Below are 18,251 nucleotides of genomic sequence, written 5' to 3' on the forward strand. Positions count from 1 at the left end.
ATTGTACATAAGCTGGCCACTTCAACACTACTTTCAGAGTGCTAATATCTTGTACTATCATGCGTAACTATAAACATCTGAATTCTCTACCTTCAGGTCAAGATTACTTATTGCAAGAAATGTCCAAATATTGCTGAATCCACAACAGAGTCACAGAAGGCAAGGCTATTCCAGGATTTTTTCTATCATTGATTCTACTCAGTTCTTCTAAATAGTTTCTTGTTCCCTTATATTTTTCCTCCTAGCAAGAAGCATTACCTTCAATCTGCAGAGATTTCCTTTTTTTTTTTTCACTCTGATTTGCTTTATTAGATCTTCCATGATCAAGAAAAGTCCTTTTTTTCTGAAACCCCTGTGCACACTTCATAAATAGTAACCCTCATCCCCTGACTGCAGGAGGGTCTCTCAAGTTTATTTGTTGTATACTGAACATGACCTTAGAAATACTAGAGTCTACCAGAAAAGTTAGAAAGTGAATGTTATAAAAACAAATAGATGGTACATCTGTATACAGAAGGAAGAACTCTTAGCCCAGAAGCTTGGAATACCCAAGACATAATTCTCAAACCAATGAAGCTCAAGAAGAAGGAAGAACAAACTATGGATACTCTGGTCCTTCTTAGAAGGGGGAATGAAATACGCACAGAAGAAGATACAAAGACAAAGTATGGAGCAGAGACTGAGGGAAAGACCATCCAGAGACTATCCCACCTAGGGATCCATCCCATATACAGTTATAAAACCCAGACTATTGTAGATGCCAACAAGTACTTGCTGAGTGGAGCCTGATATAGCGGTCACCTGGGAGGCTCTGTCAGTGCCTAACAAATACAGAGGGGGGACACTCTCAGCCAACCATTGAACTGAACATAGGGTCCCCAATGGAGAAGTTAGAGAAAGGACCAAAGGAGCTGAAGGGGTCTGCAGCGCCATAGGGGGATCAAACAACTATTTGAACCACCTAATACCTCCAGAGCTCCCAGAGACTAAACCACCAACCAAAGAGTACACATGGAGGGGCCCATGGCTCCAGATGCATATGTACAGAGGATGGCCTTGTTGGACATCTAAAGGAAGAGAGGCCCTCGGTCCTGAGAAGGCTAAATACCCCAGTATAGGGGAATGCCAGGACAGGGAAGCAGGAATGGGTGGATTGGTGAGCAGAGGAAACAGGGATAAGTTAGGTGATTTTCGGTGGAGACCAGGAACGGGAACAACATTTGAAATGATATTCATTATTGAATATATCTAATAAAAAAGAAAAAAAAGGTGACAAATCAAACTCAGTTATTCAGATGTGAACCTTGATAATTTATTTTCCTAGAACCGTTGGAACATGCCTAAACCATTGGGCTGTGTCTGTCATAACACACCAGCTGTAAACCAGTGCCCAGTGTCAGTGAATTGTACAGAAGTCTGTACACATCAGCCTTGTTACTCACCACTTCCATATCTGCATATTCTGCCTACCATAGAGTAAAAAATCAGAAGAATGCCATCAGTGCTGGGCATAGTCTTTTTGTTTTCTTGTCATTACTTAAGTAATACAGTGTATTAGGTACCCTCAATCTGCAGGTAATTTAAGGCATATAGGTGTATATGCATATGTTATATATAAATAGTACCATTTTAAATAGGACACTTGAATATCCAGAAATGGTGGCATCTTTCCTGGATCCTGGAACCATTCTGTGACAAATACTGAAACAAGATTTTATTTGCTTCCATTGAGAAACATCTTTGAAGTTCAATTTGATCTGATATGCACAATCCTTATAAAATCTCTTGTACTGAATTAGAGCACCACTCAAATCTACACATCTTCTGCTTCATTCTGAATTTCATAGGCTTTGCACTACAATAACTTCAGTAATACCTTTGGAGCCAGGCTCCCCATAACGTGAATCCTAACCAGACATATTTTCTAAAATATTTTATTCTTAGATATGTTTTGTTCTCTCTCAGAACAAGAAACTCTTTATCTATAAAATGCACATAATTATGTGACATATTTAATGTAACATAAAAATTGGTAGTAGACTGTTTGACAAATAGCAAGTGTTAGCAAGTATCTATTCTAATCTGAAGTTACTCCCAGTGTCTTGGAGGGAACCCTAATGGCCTCCTTTTTTGCTATCTTGCTGGTCTTGCCTCTACCCTACTCTTGTATTGATGCCTTTGTTGGCAGTGCTGCTTGTTGTAACTCTGCTTGCCCACTTTTTGTCCTAGATTTCTGAGGTTTCCTGTAGCCTGTACTCCCCGTGAATCTTATCTTCACTTCAATAGCCCTCCTGGCTTCATAGTTCATTTCCACTAAAATGTGTCCAAAAATTATTTTGTCAACTCCCAGCTCACCTCTCTTCAGTAAATAACAGACATTCTTATAGTTTCTACTGATATGGTTTTAATTGTCCAGTTTTATAAAAATAAATTCATTGCTAGAAATCACATTTTTATTCCACCATAAGAAGACATGGCAATCAAGGGAAATTGATTCCCGCTTGTTAGAGAACATCTCACCCCATCCATGTTTTTCTCCATACTCAGAATCATCATAGCTGTGTCTCCTCAGTGTGCCCAAATAATCTTCTGTGGTTGGCTATCAGATCTCTGTGATAATCTCTGAAGTTACCTGAGAAAGATTACTGTAAGATGGTATGACACAGAGCCCTTCCTCTGCTCGCTCACATGCTGCCAAGACCCTTCAGTCTCCCACCCTAGCCCTGTCGATAACAGACCTCTGAACAGTGGTAGCCCGGGCTTCCCACTGCACATGAGAGCCAGACTGACTGCTTTTAGTTGGTGCTGCACACCAGGCTTAGTCTTTTACCTTGTCCCTTGATTTTCTTGTAATCGCAAACCTCTCCTGATGCCAAGCCCATGCATTTGCTTGACCATGCAAGATCCTCTCCTCTACTCCTCCCACCCTGTATAGAAGTGGACATCAAAAATGATGACAGGAAATCCCTGCTGAGGAGCTGGGGGAGCACTGTTTTATGATGTTGAAGGAAGTCTCTGTCCATTGCTGTCCTTTGTGCAGCAGACAGCTGATGGGTCCTAGTGTTATGCTGTGTATTTTCTCTTTGCATCCGTAAAACCTCTTCTGATTTCAGTAATATAAAGTGACATTCTTTTAGATGTCATGAATGGGATAAAATTAGGATCCAAGCCACATGTCTTTAATCCCAGCACTCACTCAGAAGAGTGGGTCAATAGAGGCAGTTCCAGGACAGCCAGGGTTCCGTACAGAAACCTTATCTCAAAAAAAAAAAAAAAAAATCGAGATATATGGCTGACATCAAAGTTTCTGTTTTCTTATTGTTAATAGAATCTCAATAATTTAGTCATAATGTTGCAATCATTATAGTTGAATTTTTTACCTTAATAAAACAAATATGTACTGAATATACTGCTAAAACTAGAGTTACAAAGAATGATTCCAAATTGTCATTATAAGGAGAGTCTATAGTTTACAGGACAATATGCGAAGAATGCCAATAATATAGGATCAGGTTCCTTGAGAGTAAAGGCAGAAAAGATAAATGTGCCTATACCTGTCTGGAAGAATCGGGGATGGGGGGGCTTCAGGACAGGAACTTTCGCATGTGTAAGGGGAAAGAAGAGTATTCATTTTTTAAAAATTAACAGCTAATGTGTGGCAAACACCAGTCATTTTGTATTACTCCACTGAGAGCATAGTGAGCAAGGCGACAGAGAAAAGAGAGAGTACATAGAGGGGTAATTTTCAAAGGCGTGTACCTGTTTTGGTTTAATACATAGTGTGATGTCATTGAACATATTTAAGTAGAGGAATGGACTGATTAGTTTTACCTTTTTATAAATTCACTTTGCTAAGAAAATTAAGTATTAAAGAAAATGGATTAGACTGGAAGTAAATGAGGGCTTCTGAGACAGCAAGGCCAGGGGCTGAGGTATGAGACAGCAGCACTGTAGCAGGGCTTCGTCTCTGCAGCCGCAGACCCTTCATCACCCCTTTCTTTTCTGTGATTTAAAGATGAATTTCAGTTCTAGGTAGGACTTTCACTTTACATAAGCACTTATTTTATATGTTTTTGTTGTTCTTTTGTTGGGTTTTGTGTGTGTGTGTGTGTGTGTGTGTGTGTGTGTGTGTGTGTGTATTTTCACATTTGGATCATACAGTAAAAACTGGAGAACACTCATAAATTTTATGAAATCTTTCAACTTCATAATGAAAACTTCAAAGTTAAAAAATATGGCTAATTCATCCAACTATAGATGTGAGCTTTTGTTCTAGAATTTATCTCTAGTCAAGTTACAATACAAAGTATCAAAAGTAAATTTGTTTTTGTTAGTCCTCATTTTACAAGCTCTAAAAGCTTCATTGTATTACATTAGTACATTGTATTGCATTGTATTGCATCATTTCTTGTCTTTCTTCACTTAGCTGGTCTCAAGTGTTGTGATTTGCAAAGTACATTATTTTCTCCGTAGCATTCATCATAACCTGTTTGTCCCACAGATCAGACATTCAGCTTTGCAGAAAAAAAGAGAACTGTGCACACCAATGTTCTCAGAGTTCCAAACATATTCATGTGTACCTGAACATTGACTTGTGCTCATACATACATATACATGCATGTAAATATAGTCTATCTATAGCCAGGATTTTGCTATATAGCTGGCAGCCCAACAGCTGCTAATAACCAGTTTGATCATTCTGTCATACTGAGCATCATATCCAGAAACCCTGGTCTATTTCCCTGTGCTTACATAAAAATATTGCTAATTTAACTTGACCAGTTTCTCTAATTATTTTTCTTTTTATAAGTTATAGAACAGAGGTGGAAATTGAAAGCTTGGATGAGTGCGTGCACACTGATCACAGACTGGCAGCATGGCACACATCTTAAAAGCAATGTCTTAAACAGTCGACTTTGACAACATTTTACTACTTCTTACTGTCAATAGGCTATTTACTGTTAAGGTATCATTGTAATAGTTCGCTAGTTATATCCCAAAACAAGTTAGTAAAATCCTAAAACTGTATAATGTAATTTCCAGTATATTAACTTACATGTCTCTCAGTCAGCATTCTGCAGAATCTAATTTCATTGAAATCACTTTGCCTGTGTAAACTTCTCCCCTGTTTAAATAAGATTTCACTGTTTAGTTTTGTCTTAAGCAAATGCAGCCTTTTGTTTGTCCATAAAACATTAGATTAGATGTATAGCCTAATATGGATAGCTTCCATCACTGCTTATGAACCCATACAGTGTGGTATATTGTCATTCCTAGTCAGCCTATATCTTTAAAATTGATTTCCCAGTTACTGATTTTACATTTGAAAGACTGAAACTTACATTTTAAATGTTCTTGATTCAGTGAGTTGTGTGAGTATTTACTCAAAAAGTACATGTTTTTCTTATTGGAGAAAGAACTTTTCACTTCTTTGATGTTTATATTTGACCAGCCTGTGGGGGATTCAGTTTGTTTCTGAACTCAACTATAGTACCTATTCTGATACATAGGAATTTAAAGATATAATACATGATTTTCCTACTTGTTGTTGTTGAAGATAACATGATTCCTAGTGGAGAGAGCAAGTGTTCTGATACTCTTGCTGCATGATCTTCCCTGTCTAGGCAATGCTGGATGTGGCTGCAAGCCAGGGATGGCTAGTGACTGCCCTGAATATCACCCACTTGATTCAGATGGTGATCCAAGGCCGGTGGCTGAAGGACTCTTCTCTTCTTACCATACCAAACATAGAGCAGCACCATCTTCACCTTTTCAGGTAATGCCTTTTGATGTAATTATTTTAATTTAAAAACAATCTAGTTTTTTTGGTTCAGTTTGGTTTTTGTTAAAACGGGGACAGGGGCTGCTAAAATCCAACACAGTGGTTCAGACATGCCGTGCTTGAGCCCTACCTTGTGTCCCACACCAGCCACAAAGGCAGTGTTCTTCTCTAAGTGCTTATTATCACTACACTTTTATGTGGTGCCTAAAACAGTAATTCTTGCAGGTTGAAAATAATGATTTTGCAGAGGGGGGAAAGTGTGGGCTGTGTGATAATATCCTCCCATGGAATTGGATTTCCAGCTCTGAGATGAACAGCAAGTTTAACCTTCTCATATTTAAATCTTTCCCCTTTGCAGCTTTGGTTGGTTTTGTCTGTTTCAATTGAATTTATTCCCTTACAATATCAGGTTCCATTTAAAAAGACATTGATAACATATGTTGTGATTCAAATACAAATTCCAATTTTCTGTTATTATATAAGAATTACAGAATCAGGAGTCTGTCTTCAAATGAAAATTGTACATCTATGAAATGCTTATAAATACTATTTTATATTCTAGGAGCTCAAATGTGCATAAAAAGAGTTTATGTTAGCATCAAACATCTTACCCTTAGGTCTCATCTAATAGTATAAACACTTTAGCCAGAGGTTTTAAAAAAGAATTACATAACACATGAAAGTTGGCAGTGTTTCACTGATAAGTGGATATTAGCCCAGAAGCTTGGAATACCCAAGACACAATTTACATATCAAATGATGCCCAAGAAAAAGGAAGAACAAAGTATGGATACTCTGGTCCTTCTTAGAGGGGGAACAAAATACCCACAGAAGGAGATACAGAGACAAAGTGTGGAGCAGAGACTGAGGGAAAGACCATCCAGAAACTGCCCCACCTAGGGATCCTTCCCATAAACAGTTACAAAACCCAGAAACTATTATCAATGCCCACAAGTGCTTGCTGACTGGAGCTAGGATATACCTGTCACCTGGGAGGCTCTGCTAGTGCATGACAAATACAGAGGGGGGACACACTCAGCCAGCCATTGAACCGAGCACAGGGTCCCCAATAGGGGATCTAGAGGAAGGATCCAAGGAGCTGAAGGTGTTTGCAGCACCATAGGAAGAACAACAATATGAGCTACCCAGTACTCCCAGAGCTCCCAGAGACAAAAACATCAACTAGATAGTACACATGGAGTTACCCATGGCTCCAGATGCACAGGCAGCAGAGGACATCAAAAGGAGAAGAGGCCCCTGGTCCTGGAAAGGCTTGATGTAGCAGTGTAGAGGAATACCAGGACAGGGAAGTGGAAGGGGGTTGATTTGGGAACAGGGGGAGGGGAGATGGCTTATGGGACTTTGGGGAGGGGGGGCGACCAGGAAAGGGGAAATCATTTGAAATCTAAATAAAGAATATGTCTAATAAATAAAAGAAAGTTGGCAGTGTTTAAATGAAATATTTCCTTCACACCAGCGTTTCACCTGAGTTGAGAGACACTTTTAAGCCAAAATGTGGTTTCATAATCATGCAATCAACAAAGCAGTCTGCTTCATACTTGCCCTCGTGTACATTTTTAAACCTATCAGCTGGGAAAAGGGTTGCAATCAGATACCTGTCAATACAGTTATCAACAAATACTCAGGCATGGGTAGAAATATAACTCACTTGATAAGAATGCTTGCTTAGCAAGCAAATAGCCCTAAGTTTAATACCCAACACTATGTAAATCAGTCCTGTTAGTATACAGCAATCATGAATTGGAGGCAAAAAGATCAGGAATTCAGAGCCATCCCAGTCACCTATCAAGTTGAAGGTTAGCCTAAACAAGAGACCCTGTCAAAAACAAACAAAAAAACAGACATATATGAAGTCCCTTAAGGAAAGTCTCTCATATATATTGGGCCCCATAACTCCAAGATGAGTCTATGATGTGATTGATATCCCTGAAACACACATACTTATGCAAGCCATACTCATAGCTGGTAAGAGGCGGAAGGCACCCGTATGTATCTTGACTGTCTCAGGATCCTTTGCCTGAAAGATCAAATGATACAAAACCTAGATTTCAGCAGTAGAGAAGGCATATTAAGACACCCATTAGGGAAACTACCTGGAGCCTAGCAAATTCAATCCAGTTTTCTAGAAACCCTTACGAGTACGAGTATGATTTAGGTTTTATCTTTGTCTTATCGGTAAGATCTAGGTGCCTGTGTCCCTGTAAACACCCACTGTCTGTAAAACCTAAATATTTACTGAGCTCATGTACGACTCAGTTTTCACATTTCAAATAGTGGTAATGATAACTTAGCGAATATACTTTGTGGTATTTAAAAGTTAGCATAGTGGCATACAAAATGTACATTTACTTTAAAGAAGCTGTTAAAACTACTGTCATCATTTTCTATAAAAGAATTATTTTATCTGTGTATATTATTTTATAGGAAATGGAAACCACCTGTAAAGAGCCCACAACATGCTAAGCTCAGAACATCCATTGAGTGCCTTCCTGAGCTGATCCATGCCTGTGAAGGGAAAGACCATGTGTTTAGCTCCATGGTAGAGAAGGAGTTACAGCCTGCAAAAACAAAGCAGGTATATCCAGTTCCTTTTCATATTAAGAGTTTCTTAAGAACATCGCCTTTTCAACAATGGCATCATGAAATATTAGTAACAGTAAAGAGTTTCTGAATATATAATGATCCAACTTGAACTAACTGAAGATCAAACATGCAGTGCGTCTGAGGTATGCCAGGAAGTACTCCTCCTTATTTCATCTCGCAGCCTCACTGTAGCCGTGGTTCTAGACACACAGTGTGCAGACGGGGAGTTGTGTAAGCTGCAGTGCCTCACAAGGCAATGAATATTATTACCTCAGGTTAAATTTGAGATTGTTGTATCTTGCCATATTGTACTGTACATACAAAGCTTTCTTCTCTTACGGAAACATAATGGTTTAATTACAGAGAGCAAAGACTTTGAATTTCTTTTTCTTGGGGGAGGGGAGTACCTCAATCTATATAAAAGCCTATCAGTTACGTGTTTATGTCTTATGTATTTAATCAATATTATATTCCTAGATGATAAGATATTCTTTCAAACAATCTTTTTGTGAACTATATGACTTATGTAGAGGGTTAAGTTGATGTTGTGAAAGGTTATCCAATCTTTTGGAAAGCAAAAACATGAATGAATGATGCCAGAAATATTTGGCTGTTTAAACTTTTAAGTCATTACCATTTTATCTTAAAGTTGTAAAGTAAGTATTCAGGAGTTCTTTATCATTGATGTATTGGTCTGAGAGGACCTATACCATATCTCTTTTTTTTTTTTTCAAAGCAAAACTTTAAAGCAAGACTTGGTAAAAATGTAACAATCATAAATGTCTGATTGACTGTTCAGTTTCTGTTGAACCCCAAATTGACACAAATCATTATTTAAATATTCATAATAAATGCCTATCTTTTAAACTAAATTACCATCAAAATTATGAATAAAAACATCTTTGAATTCAAAAAAGACTACTGTTAGCAACAACAGATTTCTCACATAACATACACTGATTTCAAGCCAAGTTTTGGATGTGACGAAAAATTAGGACATTGTTATAATTAGTTGAGGGAAAACTCAGAAGTAAACTTACTTAATTTATTTGCATAAATTGCCATTCTGTTATCTTTAAAACCAAATGCAAATTGGCTCTGTCTGATATGATGATGGGTATTTGGCTCAGAAGTGCTTCAATTTGCAGAGCAATCTGGTGTCGGCTCTGCAGTGAGGCGATCCCAGGTAACATACACATCCTGAATTATTCCAGAAATTAGTATGTTTAAAGCATCAATTTAAGTGCTAATTGCAGTAGTAATGAGAAAAAGCAGTACAACTGTGAGATTTGCATCTCCTACCCCATCAGTATGCCTGGAACGACTGCTGACTGGCAGAGGATTTGACTGCTAATTAAATAATTGTATGCATGGCAGTGATCTTGCCTGATTCAATAGATGAAGATTAATCCTCAGATAAATATGTTTGGCTGGTATTGAAATGTCTGAGCAGTTTCTTTAAAAATAGTTCTTGAGATACAGGTAGATTCTAGATAGATAGATAGATAGATAGATAGATAGATAGATAGATAGATAGATAGATAGATGATAGCTGTTTATAATACACATATAGACATAGTATATATGCATATGTCTATATGTGTATGTATATATATATATATACTGTACAGTATATATATATATATATACTGAGTGTATATATGTATACACTCGGTAAATAAATGTGTACACATTATAGACTGAAAATAATAACAAATACTTCCATAAGGTTTAATGCATATAAAATCCAGATAAGACTTTTAAGAGCATTATAGAATAAAATTTATAGAGTTGCTAAAAACAGAAAACATTGTATCAGTAACTAATTTTTCTGTGCAAATAAAAATAATAATAAAGTTCACGTTCACGTATGTTATCTCATTAAATAAGTGCCCAACTGATATTTATATGTGTCTCCTTGACCCTATTTACATTTTAACCATTCTTGCATAGAGCAGTTTCTCTGCTCCACGACTGTTGGTTCTGGCTGGATTTGGCCATCGTGTGTACTTAAGCGGTATTTTACAGCTATTTCAGAATCTAGTTCTGGGCATAATTTCAAATCCACAAGAAAAAGCTATAGGATGGAGGTTACACTGAAAAATTCTCATTGAACCAACTTTTTTGTTAGTAGAGGTGTTTTTGTTTTTGTTTTTGTTTTGGGGGGGTTGTTGTTGTTTTAATTCCTGAGGGTAGTTTGGCTCACCATGGCTATATTTTAATTATATACAGGGCTTTATTTCAATTACATATACTCAGCAGCACTAAAACCATAGTGAAGAAGCAATTAAAGTCTAAGAAAAAGTGTAATATACATTAAGGATAAAAGAAACCAAAGTGAAAGTGCTCGTGTAATTTTTAAACTACTTTAGGAAGTATTTGTAAATGTTACAAAAGATGACAATTACCTTAGCACCTTGAGTTTCTTATGACATGGTCATAATTCCAGGGGTCTAGAATTCATTCTAAATTGTCGAGCACTGATTGAATGATTATTCACAAGTATCTTAAAGAGGAAGAATAAAGTGGCAATATATGTGTTGGTTTAATAACTGTTAGAATTTAAGTACTGTCAGAATATTAATGCAAAAAAAGTATTTTTTTCCAGAAGAACCGCTAGAATTATAGGACTCTGTAAATTATAGCTATTACAGTATTTCACTATACATAATAAATTTAGAATTTGAACCCCCAAAATTATATTGTCATTATGTTTCATTAAGTTATTTAATGAAAGATAATGACATCAATTCTTTTTTCAAGTTACCTGTATTGTCCCAGGTAATGCTCTCCACATTAAAAATCATGCATAATACCTGAATAGGCACATCTCTAAAACAAAAATGTTACCAGAAAACATTTTTAACCATGCTTACTTTTTAGTATGGCCAATAGTTAATGAAATATCATGTGAGATTTACAATAAAGATGTAACTTTAGATTGTAATAAGTCTTTTTTTCAGATGATTACGAAAAAAATACTGAAAGCATACTGTTTCCCCATATACAAGTATCAGAACGAGCATATAAAATCTGAGTAGATGAATGGGTCAGACCATTGGCAGTATCCTACCATGTAAAGCTGCGTAAAGTATAAAGGATCTCTGTTACTTCAACAGCTGCATCAACAGAGTTAATCTCAAAGCCCGAAGACTGACTTCTAGACGCATACCGTTTCTTAGTTGTTCACTGCCTCCACTAATAGTTCCTTTATTATTTTTCTTTTTTATTCAGGCATGGAACTTCTTATCGCGCTTGCCAGTGATAAATGTTGGCATAAGTGTAAAAGGCTCATGGGATGACTTAGTTGAAGGACATAATGAACTCTCCATCTCAACTCTGACAGCAGACAAACGGGATGAAAACAAATGGATCAAGTTGCATGCTGATCAGGAGTATGTGCTTCAAGTCAGCCTACAGAGAGTCCATTTTGGGCTCCAAAAGGTTCTAGTATCTGGTTTCCATTCTCAAATATTTCACACCAAGTATTTGCATGCACCACCACACATATCTTTTCTATTGCTAATGTGTTCGTGTCATTCATGAATCCTGCTTTCTCAACTGGCATTAGCTGCGAGCATCAATTTTTTGAAATTAATCGGTTCTCCTCATGTGTCATTTTTTATATCCAGAATATCCCTCTACCTTACATTGCCTGTAGCACCACTCACAAACAGACTTTTACAGCTGGAGTGCTTTTAAACTATAGATTCCTTGGCCCCACTCCACAATAACCAAAACAGAATCTCAGAGATCTGATACCTTCGTGTACCTCACAGGACTTTAAGGACATTAAACTCATAAGAAGCCCTGTCCTGGAGTATCTTGATGTGCATGACTTACAGTACACTAGATACAGATGAGGTAGTTTTCCTTCTATACCTGAATAAGACACTAAGCTTTGCTGAGGCTCAGTTGCTGTATCTGCCTGCTTCCTTGCATTTAAGAAAGCTTTGTCAATTTCATGCAGAGAAAAAAAAATGTACAGTATTTTTATTTTGTATTTCTGCACTCTGTGATAATGATACCAAATGATACCAAAATCATTTAAGTCTTAGAAGATCAAGTAGCGTAGGAAGATTGTTTTTAAGTGACAACATAATTGAAATAATAAGACTTAGTCTTCCTACCAGCCTAGTGGGTTCAGGCCTTGCTAGGGTCTAAAGTATGCCCTGTTAAATAAGGTTGCAACTAGCAGCTTTTGTTCTCTGTTTCCACACACAAAATGGTCAGTGACTTTGTAGTGTTATGAAATCCTAGTACTGTCCTCTTTGTTTGATTTCTAACACAAAAACATTATCAGTATAAATATAAATTGTCTACCTGTGCCATTGCAAGGCTTTCCTGTGAACATTTTCCGACTATATCATCATCCCAAATTAGAAGACTGTTAATAACCACAGATGAAGAATAGCACTCATTGCAAAAATCAAATCATTGTGAAATTACCCTAATATTTCCCTTTAAAAATAGATTTAATTGTGCTAAAAGGAAAAAAAACTAGCAATTTACAACTATTATTTAAAAAAAAAAAAGAGAGAAAGAAAGAAAAGCTGCCTGGCTCTGGAACAATGTGGAGTCCAATGAAGAGCTTATTGGTATTAATATATTTGTGTCATAAGGTAATTGTTGTCTTACAAAACCAATAGATCATCTTTGTAGAAATCAATGCCAAAATAAAATTTAAGTATTTTTAAGTATATTTACATCCAGGATTATGGATTGTGGCAAGTTATATATATGGTACAAATTGCTAAACTTACACTTACACTACGATTCCTGGGTAGGTGGTCCTGGCGCGTGCTTTGTAGCCCCTGGCCCTCTTATGGGATGGTTTGAGGAGCCTTGGGGTTAGTTCTTAAGGTCTGGCAGCATTCAGCAGGAAATCCAGCTGAGCCTGGCTTTGTGTAGTTGGCTATCTTAGCACTCACTGCTTCCACCCCATTGGTTGGTACACTGCTTAGTTTTGGTAGGTCACATGTCAAGAAAATTATCCATTTCTTCTACATTTTCTTTTTAGATCTGTTGGAATTTGGAATTTTTTTTTTGTTATTTTTAGGTATGGCTGAATTTTACTAATATCTGTTCCAGTATCCCGTTTCTCTTTTCTGTTTTCTATTTTCAGTAGTTTGGTTATTTTCTATTGCTCAGTTTGTTTCAAGATTTGTCGTTTATCTTGTTCATGTTTTCATAGATTCTGTCTCACTGGTTCTTTATATTGATTTTTTTTCCTATTTCCATCTTATTCTACCCTGATAGTTATTCTTTCCATATAATCTACTTAAGGGATTGACTTGTTCTTGTTTTTCTAAGACCATAAGGTGCTTTATTAAGTCATTTATTTAATATTTTTCTTTTTTAATTTTAATTTTTATTTTTATTATACTCAACACAATATATATTTTATATCAGTCATAAAAATGATGGACATGTTATTAAATGAACATAGCACTTGGGAGGCAGAGGCAGGTGGATTTCTGAGTTCGAGGCCAACGTGGTCTACAGAGTGAGTTCCAGGACAGCCAGGACTATACAGAGAAACCCTGTCTCAGAGAGAGAGAGAGAGAGAGAGAGAGACAGAGAGAGACAGAGAGAGACAGAGAGAGAGAGAGAGAGAGAGAGAGGAGAGAGAGAGAGAGAGAGAGAGAGATCCATCGTGGATCTTCTGGCTTTCATAGTCTCTGGTGAGAAGTCTGGTGTATTATTCTGATAGGTCTTCCTTTATATGTTACTTGACCTTTTTCCCTTACTGCTTCTAATATTCTTTCTTTGTTTAGTGCATTTGGTGGTTTGATTATTATGTGCCGGGAGGAATTTCTTTTCTGGTCCAGTCTGTTTGGAGTTCTGTAGGCTTCTTGTATGTTTACGGGCATCTCTTTCTTTTGGTTAGGGAAGTTTTCTTCTATAATTTTGTCGAAGATATTTACTGGCTCTTTAAGTTGGGAATCTTTACTCCCTTCTATACCTATTATCCTTAGGTTTGGTCTTCTCATTGTGTCCTGGATTTCCTGGATGTTTTGTGTTAGGAGCTTTTTGCTTTTTGTGTTTTCTTTGACTATTGTGTCAATGTTTTTTGTGATATCTTCTGCACCTGAGGTTCTTGCTTCTATCTCTTACATTCTATTGGTTATGGTTGCTTGCACTGATAATGAAGGATGTTGAACATTTCTTTAGGTTCGTCTCTGCCATTCGATATTCCTCAGTTGAGAATTCTTTGTTTAGCTCTGTACCCCATTTATGATAGTGTTATTTGGTTCTCTGGAGTCTAACTACTTGAGTTCTTTGTATATATTGGTTATTAGCCCTCTGTCAGATGTAGGATTGGTAAAGATCTTTTCCCAATCTGTTAGTTGCCATTTTGTCCTGCTGACAGTCTCCTTTGCCTTACAGCAGCTTTGCAATTTTATGAAGTCCCATTTGTCAATTCTTCATCTTAGAGCAAAAGCTATTGGTTCCAGAAATTTTCCCGTGCCCATGTGTTCAAGGCTCTTCCCGAGCTCTTCTGCTGTTTTTATTAAATATATTTCCTATATCTTTAGCTTGTCCTTCTCCTGTGTTGCTAATTTATATGTCCAGTCTTTTGATAGCATCACATAGATTTTTGTGTATTCCATTTATATTTTCTCATTTTTGTCATTGTCTGAGTATTCTAATTTTTCACTCTTATCTCGTAGTTCTGACATTCTGTCTTACACCTAATCCATTCTATTGATAAATTTTTCACTGAATTTAATTGACTTACTGTGCTTTAATTTTCAAAAAAAAATCTAATTTTTTTGCATATTTCTCTAATTTTAAATTCTGTGTTATATTGTAGAAAGTGGTTAATGATGTGCATGTGCACATACAAACAGGTGAAATTGATGTATGTGAGGTGTGAGGCGTGTGAATGTTGTTCCGCATGAGCTATCTGCCTTATTTTCCACATCACTTTTTTAAGGGTTTCTTACTGGTCCTAGGGCTTACTGAGCAGCTTAGCTGGCTCACCAGCCCTGGGGATGCCCTTGTCTGCACCTCTCCAGTTCAGAGGTTAAAGGCATGTACCACATGACCAACTTTTTATACATGGATACTGGATATCCAAGCTCAGATCTTGATAATCTTTCAATCCACTTGAGTGCCTCTGTCAATTCCTGCACTTTCTTCCTTAATTCATTCAGCAGCTTGTTTGAATTATTTTTAATGTATGCAGTAACATAAAATTATTTGATCTCAAAAATTTTATATCATTAAATATTCCTAAAATCCTTCATTTAAGTGATCTTTTGTAGGATTGTATCTAATTTACTTTCCCTTCAAATCTCTTATTTTGGAATTGACCATTTTTCCCAGAATCGCATTGTCAAGATTTTTTTATATTTATTGTTTCTTTGTTGTGACTTGTCTATTTGGGCTTAGGTCATTAGTTGGGTTTTATTGTTTGCTTATTTGTTCATTTGTTAGTTTGAGACCAAATGAGAAAGCAATGGTAAAATAACCAGATAGATGTGTTGGAGTTGTATGGATTTATGGCCTTCAAGTGAAACAGCATAACCTTGTAACCATAGCCAGCAAAGTAGAAAATATAGCCATTTGTAATATTTTATCTCTTTTTCTGGTTTTCAGGGAAAATATGAGAATCACGCAATGACTCCTCGATTTCCAAAACTAAAAGATGAAGGATGGTTTTTGATATTAGGAGAAGTGGATAAGAGAGAACTGATGGCTGTAAAACGAGTAGGATTTGTTCGAACGCATCATGAAGCTTCCATCTCTTTCTTTACTCCTGAAACACCGGGAAGGTAAGTAGAACCTTATACAAGTTCCAAGATAGTGATAGTGATCTATCTTGAAAGACCTGTGTTCATTGGAATATGTACTAATGACCTTCTCTCTCCCATACACCTCTGTTAATGCTCATGCTTAAATACGCGTTCAAACTAGTTTCTTAATCCGAATTTGCTTCATGAAATAAAAAAAGATTGGTAGGGTGTGTCAGAGGACAGCCGTGCTGTACTTCTTTGAATATATCATAGCATCAATAATAGTGTCAGTCCTTGGTGCACACCCATGAGAGGGATCCCAAGTTGTGCCAGTCACTGGAAAGCCCTGAGAGACCCTGTCAGAGGCTGACCAAGACAGGTGCAGATACTTACACCCAAACTTTTGACTGAAGTTAGGGACACCTATGGAGGAATTAGGGGAAGGATTAAAGGAGCTGAGGGAGAGGTGACCCCATAGGAAGACCAGCAGCCTCAGTTAACCCAGACCCCTGAGAGATCCCAGAGACTGAGCTACCAACCAGGATTGTACAAGGGCTGGTCTGAGGCCCCAGGCACACATAATAGAGCAGAGAACTGCCTGGTCTGCCCTCAGTGGGAGAAGATGCACCTAACCATTGAGAGACTTGAGGGAAGGGAGATACCCAGGGATGGGGGACATCCTCTCATAGCAAGAGGAAGGGGGAATGGGGTGAGAAACTGAGGGGGGACTGGGGAAAACAGCTAGAATGTAAATAAATAAAATAATAAATAAATAAATATTAAAACTTGGCTGCAAATTCACACTTTATCTCCAGATTTTTTATTGGTGCATATTATATACAGTGATGCACTTCATAAAGGTCTTCTCACTCATGTGTATCATGTACTTTTGTCTTATCTTTCAGATATATCTTTACCCTGTATCTCATGAGTGACTGTTACCTCGGCTTGGACCAGCAGTATGACATTTATCTCAATGTCACAAAAGCAAACATTTCCCCACAGATCAACACGAAGGTCTCTGACGTCTTCACTGACTTGGCAGTATAGTATCCTGACACAAACAGGCTATTTGAATAAAGAGGCTGAGAGTCTTGGCTGTTCAGTCATGTGGGCAAGTTGAAATACTTGGTGTCTGCCTTGGCAGAATCAACCTCAAACCTCAAAACAGCTAGGGAATTGACAGCATCTGCAGTGATGATTCCAGCAATGTTAGCCACAGAGGCCTTCTAGAAACTGCTGCCTTTTGTAACAAATTTGTGTGTTTCTTTACATGTATGATAAGTAAACATAAGTTGTGTATTTGGAGGTGATAGTTATGGGTTATCAAACTTTGCATCTCGTGATCTACTGTTTACATGAATGCCAGCTACTCCTTTTCCTAAGGAAAATTACAATGTGGTGTGACGGGTTAAACGTTTAAGCAATTTAAAATATATAATTCTGTGACATACAAAGTTGATCTTATTAGCAAAATTCATACTTTGGTTTGATCACGTGTAGAAATAGCTTCACAGATTTCATATAAATGATAGTAATATATGTATGAAATTATATTGCAGAGATCAATGATGATTTTTCAAAGACCATACACTGATCTTGGAAAATGTGAACACTGTAACTGGTGGAAATAAAGTATATAGTGTGCTCCTTCCAGACAAGCTACTCTTTTTTTTCTCCTGTCACTGTCCCAGTATATCCTCTGTTTGTTTTTCTTACCACTTTTAATGGCCAAGAATTTTGACAGTGTTTAAAATTACTCAAATCCTAATTTTTAGGAGAATTTGGCCTATAACTTCAGAGTGTTTGGTGTTGGTGGTGGTTGTTTTTTAAGAAAACATAGAATGGTAAAAAGATTGAGTGGTGTATCTTACAAGTTAGAGGTTTCCTTTTTGTTAAGTTTATTCTTTGGTGACTTGCTACATGTATAAAGTGCATCCTCACATTCAGTCCCATTCTGTCTTATGTGCTGGCCACCACCATCCCCCTCCTTCCCTGCTGCTGCTCATCCTACTTTCTTACCATGTTGTCTTGTGAATGCATTGAATGAGCATGGGATTAGGGTCAGCCATGAGAGTGTGAGACCTCAACAGTGACTCTCTTGCCCAGCATCAAGAGCCTTC

General features: G+C 37.1%; 1 protein-coding gene across 1 annotated transcript in view; it reads left to right on the top strand.

The window, feature by feature from the left end:
- Window positions 1-17,432, top strand: part of Ascc3 (activating signal cointegrator 1 complex subunit 3) — a 269,368-nt gene extending 251,936 nt beyond the window's left edge. Inside the window, exons 38-42 of the mRNA XM_052163239.1 lie at window positions 5,625-5,776; window positions 8,228-8,378; window positions 11,621-11,830; window positions 15,992-16,167; window positions 17,034-17,432. Of these exons, the coding sequence (XP_052019199.1) occupies window positions 5,625-5,776; window positions 8,228-8,378; window positions 11,621-11,830; window positions 15,992-16,167; window positions 17,034-17,178 (834 nt within the window). The 3' untranslated portion in view covers window positions 17,179-17,432. The remainder of the gene's footprint in view (window positions 1-5,624; window positions 5,777-8,227; window positions 8,379-11,620; window positions 11,831-15,991; window positions 16,168-17,033) is intronic.
- The last annotated feature ends 819 nt before the right edge of the window (window positions 17,433-18,251 follow it).

This window comes from Apodemus sylvaticus, chromosome 19 (assembly GCF_947179515.1).
Source record: "Apodemus sylvaticus chromosome 19, mApoSyl1.1, whole genome shotgun sequence".
In the NCBI taxonomy this organism is placed as follows: domain Eukaryota; kingdom Metazoa; phylum Chordata; class Mammalia; order Rodentia; family Muridae; genus Apodemus; species Apodemus sylvaticus.